This window comes from Eucalyptus grandis, chromosome 2, assembly GCF_016545825.1.
Source record: "Eucalyptus grandis isolate ANBG69807.140 chromosome 2, ASM1654582v1, whole genome shotgun sequence".
Lineage (NCBI taxonomy): Eukaryota > Viridiplantae > Streptophyta > Magnoliopsida > Myrtales > Myrtaceae > Eucalyptus > Eucalyptus grandis.
This window is the reverse complement of record NC_052613.1, coordinates 54,446,172-54,457,117: the sequence shown is the minus strand read 5'-3', so window position 1 is coordinate 54,457,117 and position 10,946 is coordinate 54,446,172. Positions and strand designations below refer to the sequence as shown.

General features: G+C 41.3%; 2 protein-coding genes across 2 annotated transcripts; one reads left to right on the top strand and one right to left on the bottom strand.

Moving 5' to 3' along the window:
• Positions 1 to 262: 262 nt before the first annotated feature.
• LOC104435681 (AP2/ERF and B3 domain-containing transcription factor At1g51120-like) lies at positions 263 to 1,303 on the bottom strand. Its single transcript, XM_010048391.1, has one exon. It carries the CDS (start codon positions 1,301 to 1,303, stop codon positions 263 to 265), a length of 1,041 nt encoding a protein of 346 aa, XP_010046693.1.
• Positions 1,304 to 3,422: 2,119 nt separating this feature from the next.
• Positions 3,423 to 8,329, top strand: LOC104435680 (protein NRT1/ PTR FAMILY 7.1). The gene is made up of 6 exons (XM_018869182.2): positions 3,423 to 3,475; positions 5,305 to 5,372; positions 5,911 to 5,992; positions 6,186 to 6,403; positions 6,499 to 7,058; positions 7,278 to 8,329. The coding sequence occupies exons 2-6, from the start codon at positions 5,337 to 5,339 to the stop codon at positions 8,134 to 8,136; spliced, it is 1,755 nt and encodes a 584-aa protein (XP_018724727.1). The 5' UTR covers positions 3,423 to 3,475; positions 5,305 to 5,336; the 3' UTR covers positions 8,137 to 8,329.
• The last annotated feature ends 2,617 nt before the right edge of the window (positions 8,330 to 10,946 follow it).

Below are 10,946 nucleotides of genomic sequence, written 5' to 3'. Positions count from 1 at the left end.
ACTCAATATGATCGCTCATAATTTGACGGCTTGTCCAGAAGATTAGTGAATACAGCAAATGGCAGATAAAGATTCGGGAATTCAGTTTGTGAATAGGAGAAGAGCGATCTGTTGAACTTTCCGATATCGAATTATTATCGTTCTTATACACATCGAAACATAGATAAAGAGTTGTCGGCTATTGAATCCTCCAAATCCGACTTTTGGATGTCAGTCCTTAAGTACAATTTGCTTTGTTATTGTTGGTTTTCCACGCCGTGAATCAGTTCATTTGTACACCGAATAACTTAAAACTACTACCCTTCAACTTCTTTGTTGTCTCCTTCTCGAGTTCTTCCTCATGCTCCGCTTTCGTGAATCCGCAACTTATTCCCAAGTTCGATGGCAATTCTACCTCCAGACCAATTTCATTCAGATCGTGGATCCCCGTGTTATTGTGACGACCATGACGACCATGATACTGTACATCAATTAGACCAAAAGTATCGCCGTTTTCATGCGTTTCATCGCACTCATATGAATAAAACACGACAATGTCCTTCGCCTTCAGCTCTTTTTCCTTCACGAACCAGTTCCAACCCCTCGTAAATACGAAACTTTGGCTACTCTTCCAATAGCAATACCGGAATTTCCACGACTTCATGAGCTTGTCGTAGAAAACTAGCTGAACATCGTTGGTCCCTCCATGAAGCAGTGCATTTCCCTCGGCGTTTCTGTTGATGCAAGGGAAATATTTGATGGCGTACTTCTTGGGGATGACGAGCCTATTGAGCTTCCCTACGTCGCTCGGCGTTAGCTCCTTCTGAAAAATTTGCGTACACAAGTATTGTCCACCCGTAGGCATCGATCTTAACTTCGGATTGATGCCAACTTCCACCGTTTCCTCATCTCCCGACTGGTTCCTGAGAAATTCCATCAATCTCGACCGGTACGTCCCGGCCCTAATCATGTCCAGCACTACTTCTGTGGCGAAACTATCTTGGAACTTCTGTTCGTGCTTCGAAAGGTCGATCCACGGGAGATTCCTCTGCGAGTCCCCTCTTCTGAGCTTGATCGAAGCACTGTCATAAGCCATGGCTGCTTCCCTCTCGGTCTGGAATGTACCGAGCCATATCCTCTGTTGGTCGGCATATATCTGCGCGCCCCAATTCCCATTTGGCAGCGGCACCACCCCTACGAGCTTTGCGGATGGAGCGGCGGCGTCATCTTCGCCACCGCTCCTCTCAGAGGACCTTGGCCTCTTCCGCACGTCGGACGCTTCGCAATCATCACGCAAGACGAGGGTGGCTGCTGTCATCGCCATCATCCTAGACTCCGCGAAATGTCTGACGTGCTTACAACAAATACATTTTCAAGAATGGACTAAATCAGCGAGTAAAAACTAGATGGATTTCCCTGTAACATGGACGTCACTTTCTTCAGTAAGAGAACTCGTACAACTTGTAACTAGGACTCGTCACTTCCCATAGGAGATTTGGAACAGGGAGAGAGAGTATCGTCAGCTAAAAACGCCATTAAAGCCAAAGGACAAAAAACCTTACGTGGGAACAGGCCGCCCTGCGTATCAATCAGGTAATGATCATGATTATCTGATGCTACGACGAGGGTTAGGTTTTATTTCGAGAGGGAGGATCGTCAAATTTAAATCTCAAACTAAATCCTAACGAGTCGGTTGGAACCAACTTGCTGAACGGAAGGCCGGAAACTGGCGTTCGAAATCGTACGAAATAGGCCTCTTTCCTTAATATAGCTATTGTTCCTACGACTCCTCGAAGTTCTAGAATTCAAATAACCACTAAAACAGTGGTCTAATTAGAAGGCTCCATCTCTTTCACATAGGTTATATAGGAATTTTCTAATCGAGTTGGATATTTCATTTCTTCGATTCAGGTGGTTTCAGACATTTCAACTTTCGGTTGCGATGGGAAAACCAAGATATTCATGGCTCCTTCGAGAGGTGATGATATTGCAAACTGAAGGCAGTTCAACCAATGTAAGGGTGCTTCGTTAGGCTTTTCTTGTTAGAGTACAGAAGATATGTCAACCGATCGTCTCCTAATTTTGGGCAACGTCTGGAGCGTAATTTGAGTTTTGAGAAACACCAGCATCTGGTAATGTTTTCCAAGTCTTGCCTCGATTTATCGAATATCTTAACCATGTAGATAGGGCACTGAAGCCATGTTTTGGGCAGATGCAAAAGAGAAATTGTTTTTTATTGCCGTACACTCGCTCGTTAAAAGGACACTTGTCAACGGTACTAATATTCTAGATCTTAGATTTGTTTAAAATTGAGCAAAATTATCCAAAAAGTCCTAAATAACCTATTATACTTTTCCCAATTCAATCCTAATTATTTCAATTTATATCAATTGAGTCCTAAATATTTTCACATTTTGTTAATTAAGTCCATCAGACTATAATTAGTCAAAAATCACGGATATGAACTCCAAACATCCTACATGGCACAATCAGCGTTAACGTGAAAAATTCTAAATAATATCTTAATATCTTTTTTCGAATTATTTATTTTTTTCCTTTATTTTTCCTTATTTACTTTATTTTTCTTTTTTCTTTTTTTTAAAGAATGCCAGGAGTTGCCAGTCACCAACCAAGGTCCAACGACCCCCGCCAGCCACTAGGAGAAAGCCTACAAGTCCTTGCCAATCCCGAGAGAGGAGGACCTACAGGCCCTTGCCCAATGGTTGGCGAGGGCTTGCTACTCTCGCCCAATGGCCGATGAGGGCTCCATTGGCCAATCAAAGTATCCAACTTAGTTTGTATTTGATATATTATATCTTTTAAGAAACAATGTGTGGACTTAATCTAGGTAACGACATCTCGATCAATCTACTAATTCCCTCAAATCTTTTTACTTCTGCACCTACAACCAACCTTCCAGTCGTGCAAGTGTTGATCCTCACTTGATTGAATGCTCCATATCTATGTGACGCTTCGAGAGCGAGTGACGCTATAAGTGTTCTAGAAATGCGCCATCCGCGGTTCCTGCTCCTTGTGCTTTGTGACGAAACTTTCTTGGAATTTAACTTGTGAGCGTGTATTAACCTACGCATGTTGGAGTGACAGTGGATCGGTCCTCAACTGGCAGCCAAAGAACCTGAAACAGATGGCACATTTTTTTTATCGTTTTCCTAAGGTCCGAGGCCATCGCACTATGCCACTGAAAAAGACCTAAAACATGATGAAGGAAACCTATGGTGAAGAAATTTGTGGCGCAGAAAAACCCTAACACAACCTCTCCTCCTATCCCACTAAAAACCATCCCGCACCCAATGTCATCGACATAGGAAGGTCTCGATCCATTGCACTATGCATGCACAAGTTGGCATTGGAAAGCGACGCTCCCACGCGCTGCAAAAACACCGGTTTGGCTATATATACAAGCCTCGCTTGCCATCTCAGTTGTGGCTTCTCGTCTTGATCTCCATCGCGACTTCACCTCGGCAAGGCCAAGTCTGTGAGTACACTCATTCCTCTCCATTGTTGCGTGGCAATTGATTCTTCTTTATAAGCAATCTTACCACATTTTCATGGACATATGCATGAGTTTTGGAACTCCGGAAAACCATTCTCAAGCTCTTTTGAAAGTGAAAAATGGTCAATTTAGAACACTGGCTCTGGTTCCATGCCGATGAAGCTGGCGATGTTCGCGACATCCCCATATTCTAGGGTCAGAGAAGTTACTTCTTTCCTTCTTAAGACATCCATCAACCCTCAACTAATCCCTGGAACCGCGTAAGAGTGTCTATGACATCTACTGCTTTATTAAGCAAGTCCCAGATCAGGAAATCATCTGGGTAGTCTAGGGCTTATCATTGTTGTTTAGCGACCAATATTATGCATTTTTCTTGAAAAAGAAAAAGAACTTGTCCATTTTCTAGGGTCTCAAAGATGCACAGGGAAGCACGTAAAGAACTCTTGAAGAAACCGAAATGGGCTCTTTACAAGAGTGGTTTTAGTCACAAATAATTGAAAACCGCAAAATGTTTTGGAATATAACATCAGGAATATAGATAAGACGTCAAGAATGTTTACAATATTGTGGGGATATAACTCGGAAGAACGAAGCTGATCAAATGGTCAGCGTCTATGTTTTATGCCAAAAGTTGATAGTCCATGGTGCAAGATTTCATATTTATAGCAATCGCCAGGAGTTCAAATTTCTTCAAGCATCTTGTTTTGTCGAATTCCACGTATGTTATGTCCTCCTTGGAGTATACTATAATTGCTATCTAAACGTTTGTGATTGCTTCTAATCAATTCGATAGAATGACAAGGATTCCTCCTCACTTACCTCACCTTCATTGGATGAGTATATGAAAATGGAATTTCCGCATAGATGGGTAATTCTATATATATGTCTGGCTACTAATGTCCTCCCAAACATGCACGATCATTGATCAAATCAAGAAGAGATAATTCAAAGGCCCACGTAGAGATGGCAACGCGACGGGGCCAGGTAGGGCAGATGTGTTGGGGTTTCATCTCCAGCTCCGTCACGCCATAGCTGGAGTTGTCTCATCTCTGTCTCCACGCTACTATTCAAGTTTAGAAATTTCAAAGAGTAGGCTTGCGGTGCAAACCAAATGAGGCAAAAGCGCTAGTCTAAAACACTTCAAGCCGGTAATACGTGTACATCGACGCTCTCGCATGCACTGGAAACGCTTTCGCAGTCGCGTTCGGTGGAATTTCCTATTGAGAAGATGATGACGAGTGTTCGAATACTCATTCCTTCATCGCGAAAAGAAGAATGCGATGTAAAGAAATTAGGAATCTAAGATGTAAGAGAATCGCGAGCCGAGACGGGGCCGCACATAACCCGTTCAAGACGAGTAACAGATGAGTCACGTGATCCAAGAGCCGGTCAGGACTTCGCGTCAGCTGAAAGAAACATGGAGACGGTAGGCACGCAGCGCTCCGAAATTCAAGAACACTGTCACCGTTCGGATATTGCGAGATTAGAACCGAAACCCTGTCCGTCATGTCGGTGCGTTTCCCCTTTTTCCTTCTGGATTAGTTTCGTGGCTGACGTACCCAAAGAAGCACTTGTCCTCGGAAACTATGAATCGATGGCCACGTAGCGCGATGCCTGTTTTGGGGCTTTCCCCCACCACTCCAGGAGGTGGAAATCATGCATGAAACTCTTCCCTTTTCCCTTCTTCTTTTTTGCTTCGTCCTCTTCGTCACGTCGGCCCACTACACATATCTTTACGTGCTTGACTTCGTGAGCATTTGAGTAATTTATTGTGACTCTGTTGTCTTTGTTTCGCTCTTTCTTTCTTGCAGGAGGAAGAGCTTCTTCTGTCGCTGCTGCCGCCATGGACTTGCTCAACTTCCGCAACGGGGCTGTGAAGGTCAGGCAAAACTTTAATACAAATAAAAATAGTCGTAGTGTTTTGTGATTAAGGAATGCGGGTGAGTTAGAATGTTAAGGTGCAAGATTGATGGTGATTCGGCTCCATAGCTGAAAAAAGATAGAAACTTCTTGGGTTTCTTGAAGTGCGTTTGCCCATCTTTGACCACCCTCTTCTTGAATTTGCCTAATGGTGATGATGTTGTGTTGTTACCGACCTACACTACTAGATTATGAGGAACGCAGTTCAAAATGAGGAAGCACGAAATGGATACTCTCTGCCTCACTTTCAAATTCAAGTTTGACCCTAGAAGTTAACTAGGTGGTTAACTTAATGGCGTAAGATTTGTAATAATATCCACAAGAATCATTACTCTTTCTTTATAAGGAAAGACCAGCAAATGAAGTATGTGGTGATGATGATAATGTCGGATTACACCAATTAAAGTAACTTGGCTTGATCAGGCTATTGAATAGTAATCGTAGTAATTCCACAGAAGATTTTATCCTAAGTCACCACTTTACTTTCTGATGTTCAGGGAAGAGATGAAAATGCAAGCACTGAACAAGCAAAAGCTCCTAAGAGTACAGGAGGATGGAAATGGGCAAGCTTTCTGCTAGGTAATGAGTAGTCAAGTGACTCAAGTCCAACAAACATTTTGCTTTATCCATACTTCTCTGTCCAGGAGGAATCAACCACTAAGATGATCAATGGATAACATTTTTTTCTGTTTACTTCAAATAAATTGTTGAATACAGATTGCGGGATTGTTCATGAGTTTTTTACCTCCTCTTCTTCATCAATATGGTGCAGTGAATCAGGGCCTAGCAACTCTAGCTTTCTTTGGTGTTGGTGTGAACTTGGTTTTATTTTTAACCAGAGTTCTTGGTCACGACAATGCCACCGCTGCCAATAGTGTGAGTAAGTGGACTGGAACTGTCTACTTGTGCTCGCTCATCGGCGCCTTCCTCAGTGATTCCTACTGGGGCCGCTACTTAACATGCGCAGTCTTTCAGCTAATATTTGTGCTGGTAATCATGAACTATGATCTGTGAATTTTTTTGGATTTCTTGAGGTTACATGTTAGCATGATCATAACTATTTGATTAATTGCTACAAATATTAGGGATTGACGCTTTTGTCCATGACATCTAGTGTCTACTTGATCAAACCTGAGGGTTGTGGCAATGAAGATATGATGTGCATGGCCCCTTCTTCAGCTGGTGTGGCCTTATTCTACTTGTCGATATACCTGATAGCCTTTGGATATGGCGGCTACCAACCCACTATTGCCACCTTTGGAGCCGACCAATTCGACGAGAAAAACCCAAAAGAGATCAAATCCAAACTGGCCTTTTTCTCCTATTTTTACTTTGCCTTAAATGCAGGATCTCTGCTATCCAATACCATTTTAGTCTGCTACGAGGATTCTGGCCAATGGACACTTGGATTCCTTGTCTCTACCGCCTCTGCTGTTATAGCTCTAGTACTTTTTTTTATCGGCACTCGTGGATATCGGCAGGTCAAACCATGTGGAAATCCTTTACCACGCGTCGCTCAGGTCTTTCTTGCTGCAACTAGAAAAATGAATGTTCTTCCAACCAAAGAGGGGGACCTTTATGAGTTAGAAGGATCGGAATCTGCAATTAAAGGCAGTCGAAAGATTCTTCACAGCTGTGAATTTGCGTAAGTTATTCAACTTTACTAAATCACATAAAGTGCAGTTGATGTGGCGCAAACGCTTCCTGCTATCCCGGATAAAACGTTCCAGCGCTGTCATTCTATTCGAACGCGACAAAAAAAATTGTTGGATCTATTCTTTCTTTACTATACTTTTAAAGCATGTTATGTTATAGTTCTTTTCCATTCAGTTTGTCACTTTCGTGATTGTTCTCAACTGTACAGGTTCCTGGATAAGGCAGCGACGATAACAGAGGACGACTTGTGCCATTCGAGGAATCCGTGGAGACTCTGTACTGTAACTCAGGTTGAAGAAGCCAAATGTGTTCTGAAGATGCTGCCTGTTTGGTTATGCACTATAATGTACTCTGTCGTGTTCACGCAAATGGCTTCCCTCTTTGTTGAGCAAGGAGATGTCATGCGCTCCAATTTCGGGAAATTTCATGTTCCTGCAGCCAGCATGTCCGCCTTTGACATTTGCAGCGTCCTTATCTGCACTGGAATCTATCGCCGAATCATCGTGCCATTAGCTGGAAGGCTAAGCAGTAACCCCCAAGGCCTAACCGAGCTCCAGAGGATGGGTGTTGGGCTGATATTCGGGATGTTAGCCATGGTCGCCGCTGGTGCCACTGAGATCCAGAGGCTTAAATACGTCGAACCAGGAAAGAAGAGCAGCTCTCTCAGCATATTTTGGCAGACGCCACAGTACGTTCTGGTTGGCGTGTCTGAGGTTTTTATGTATGTGGGTCAGTTGGAGTTCTTCAATGGACAAGCCCCGGATGGCATAAAAAGCTTTGGGAGTTCACTTTGCATGGCTTCAATCTCACTAGGGAATTTCGTCAGCAGCTTGCTCGTTATCATGGTCACAGCAATTACCACTAGAGGCAATGAACAAGGATGGATCCCGCAGGACTTAAACAAGGGCCATATAGACCGGTTCTATTTCCTTCTAGCGGTCCTTACAGCTTTTGATTTCATGATCTATCTGTTTTGTGCGAAGTGGTACAAGTGCATTAATCTCGAGGCCGATAATAAGACCGCTGTAAAGATCGGACCAGAAGAGCAAGTGGTTGATCAAGTGTAACAGGACTCGACTGACTGCTATAGACCATTTCTTGGTTGGGGTCTTGTCCCGATTGGTATTAGTAAGAATAGGTGAAGGAATGGAAAGGTGAACCTCTATATGTAATTTCTCTAGCTAATCTGAGAAAGGCTTTGTATAGACTAATAATAGTATGTGAAATGGATAAACATCATTACAGGTGGTTTCTGTTCAAGAGCTTTAGCTTCTGTATTACTGTGCTCGTTCTCAATGACAGCCGATGCACAGTTTTGATGCATCATTTCTCAAGTAGCTTATATTAGCAAGTTGAAGGGATTATATCAAATTTCAAGTGTCTAACGAGTCTCCGAGGTTATTGGGTTGATTTGGTTAATTAAGACAGGCTGGATAAGATACACAGCACAGATTTGCTTTCTCCCCTTTTCAAATATAGGCAATTCAAACCAACTTGGTGGTTAGTTGAGTGGTACAAGACTACGTTTGCAAGCCGAAAGTTACGGGTTCGGTTCTTTAATGTTATTTGGTGTCAGAAAACCTTGATTAGTCTACTAAGAATGGGCTTGGGCTTTAAGTGCATTTTGATATTGGGCTTCCCCCTCACACCTAGTGGAGATGCATTTTTTTTTTTTTTTGCCGTACTAGTGGAGCTGTATTGACAAGCTTGCATAATGCACGGTCGGTACTTTGTCAGCTGAACGTTCTTGCAGTTGCAACAAGAGAGATAGGTTCCAAACTAAGTAGCACCGGCACTGACACGCAACATGCGACACAACACGACATGACATGTCGGCACATCGTTTTTCAAAAAATAAAAAATTCTAACACGTTGGGACATGTTGTATATCAAATATATATTTTTATATATACATAATAAATTATCATTTTCATGATTATTTCAATCAAATTAATTTGAATCAAATTCATAAATAAATAAATAATAAAAAAGCCTAGAATGAATATACACTAAAAACATTAATCCGTCATTTATTAATATCATTCATTGTTTTAATTTGACAAATTCAACTCTATTTCAATAATTCATAAAATTTGGAGAAAAAACAAATGATCCATATTCTGGACTCGCATGTTAGATATATTGAAAGAGGAGAAAAAAGCTTTAAGGGTGAATTGTGTATCACGGGAAGTGGAGTTAGAAGAAAAGAGAAGACTAGGTTTTCTTCTTTCTTCATTTATTATTTTTATTATTGTGTTTTATTTTGGGTTAATATCTTGAAAAACTCCAAATTGGTACACTTGTGACAAATTTACCCCAAACTATTTTTTTGACCACCAAAAACCCCAAACTGGTATATTTTTGACAAATTTACCCTAAACTAGTACACTTGTGACAAATTTACGCTCTGTTAATTTTAGTTAAATTTTATTGTTAAATTATAAAGTTAAATAACACGTGACAATTGACCGGTATATCAATTTGGGATTTTACACTCTGTTTGTCATAGTTTATAATTTTTGTAATTTTTTTGTGGTATTAATCTAATTTTCGGAGGGTATATTAGTCATAAATTTACCAGTTTGCGGTTTTTTGTGGTCGAATAAATTAATTTTGGGTAAATTTGTCATAAATGTACCAGTTTAGGGTTTTTTATAGTTAGTCGGGGTAAATTTGTCACAGGTGTACCAGTTTGGGGTTTTTCATGGTCAAAAAAATAATTTGGGGTAAATTTGTCACAAGTGTACCAGTTTTGGGTTTTTTAAGGTATTAACCCTTTATTTTTTCACATATATATATTTTGATATCTCATTAATTGAATTTTTAAAATTGACCTCAATATCGGAATCACGTATCGGAAACTCGTATGTCAGAATCCCAATTCGAATATCAGAGAGTGTCGAGAAAGTTGACCAAGTATCGGATTTTTTTACACATGTTGACCGAGTATTGGAAAGTGTCAGAGAGTGTCGAACACAGTCGAAGTGTCCGACACGACACGAAAGCTCTTGAAAAGTATCGATACTTCATAGATTCCAACCCCGTCCAAACCCCTTTTTTTGACTTGCTGAGTCACCAATGCATCCGAGTTTTAGCTGTCATTGACAAGAAAAAAATCCCATAAACATAACAGGAAGAAGAAAAGAGTCATCCAAACGCTAATAACTACGACATTCACCTACTGCAAAAAGATGGTATTTCTCTGTATGGATAAAATCCAAGTATGCTACATTTGACGTAAGCTAGTTTAAGATAAGAGGGTTACTAATACCTCACGAGAAGTACGCGCAGACGGTCAAGTTGAATCTGACGAAAAGCACAATGAAAAATTCTGGATACGCAACATCGTGTGCCTACCATCATCCAGTCGCGTGTCCAATGTAACGTAGACCAAATATATACCACATACTTGTTTTCACGTGTTGGTTTCACGGCCTCAAATCGAAAACCCAGTTTTCCACCATCCCCCACTATACAACTTGGATGGCGATTTCACTCGATTTCGAAGCATGATAATACTCCCGTTGACAGGAATTGTTCGTGGAATTCAAAGAAGAAATGTGGCTACGATTTAAAGTATACTTGCGCATGGAGAGATTAAAGGGGAGCACTTCCTCAGCTTTCTCAGAAAGTCTTTTTGTCGTTTGAATTTTCTCTCTCTCTCTCTCTCTCTCTCTCTCTCTCTCTCTCTCTCTCTTGTTTGGGCTAATTTCACATCAACCTGATGGTAACTCTTTAGTTAGCCGTGTGCTTCCCACGATCCACTGCGTGAGAATTCAGATGGTGATGGGAGTTATTGCAAAAGCCACTTATTCATCAATTATGAAAGAGGCTAAGTGGATGAATACAGTGAATAGGTCGTATTGCGCGGAACAAA

What these genes read in the sequence shown, in the direction of transcription:
- LOC104435680 (XM_018869182.2), top strand. Translation starts at nt 5,337, where the DNA reads ATGGACTTGCTCAACTTCCGCAACGGGGCTGTGAAG. An exon ending in TCCGCAACGGGGCTGTGAAG is followed by an intron (nt 5,373 to 5,910) that starts GTCAGGCAAAAC and finishes TCTGATGTTCAG; the next exon opens with GGAAGAGATGAAAATGCAAG. An exon ending in ATGGGCAAGCTTTCTGCTAG is followed by an intron (nt 5,993 to 6,185) that starts GTAATGAGTAGT and finishes AATATGGTGCAG; the next exon opens with TGAATCAGGGCCTAGCAACT.
- LOC104435681 (XM_010048391.1), bottom strand. Translation starts at nt 1,303, where the DNA reads ATGGCGATGACAGCAGCCACCCTCGTCTTGCGTGATGATTGCGAAGCG.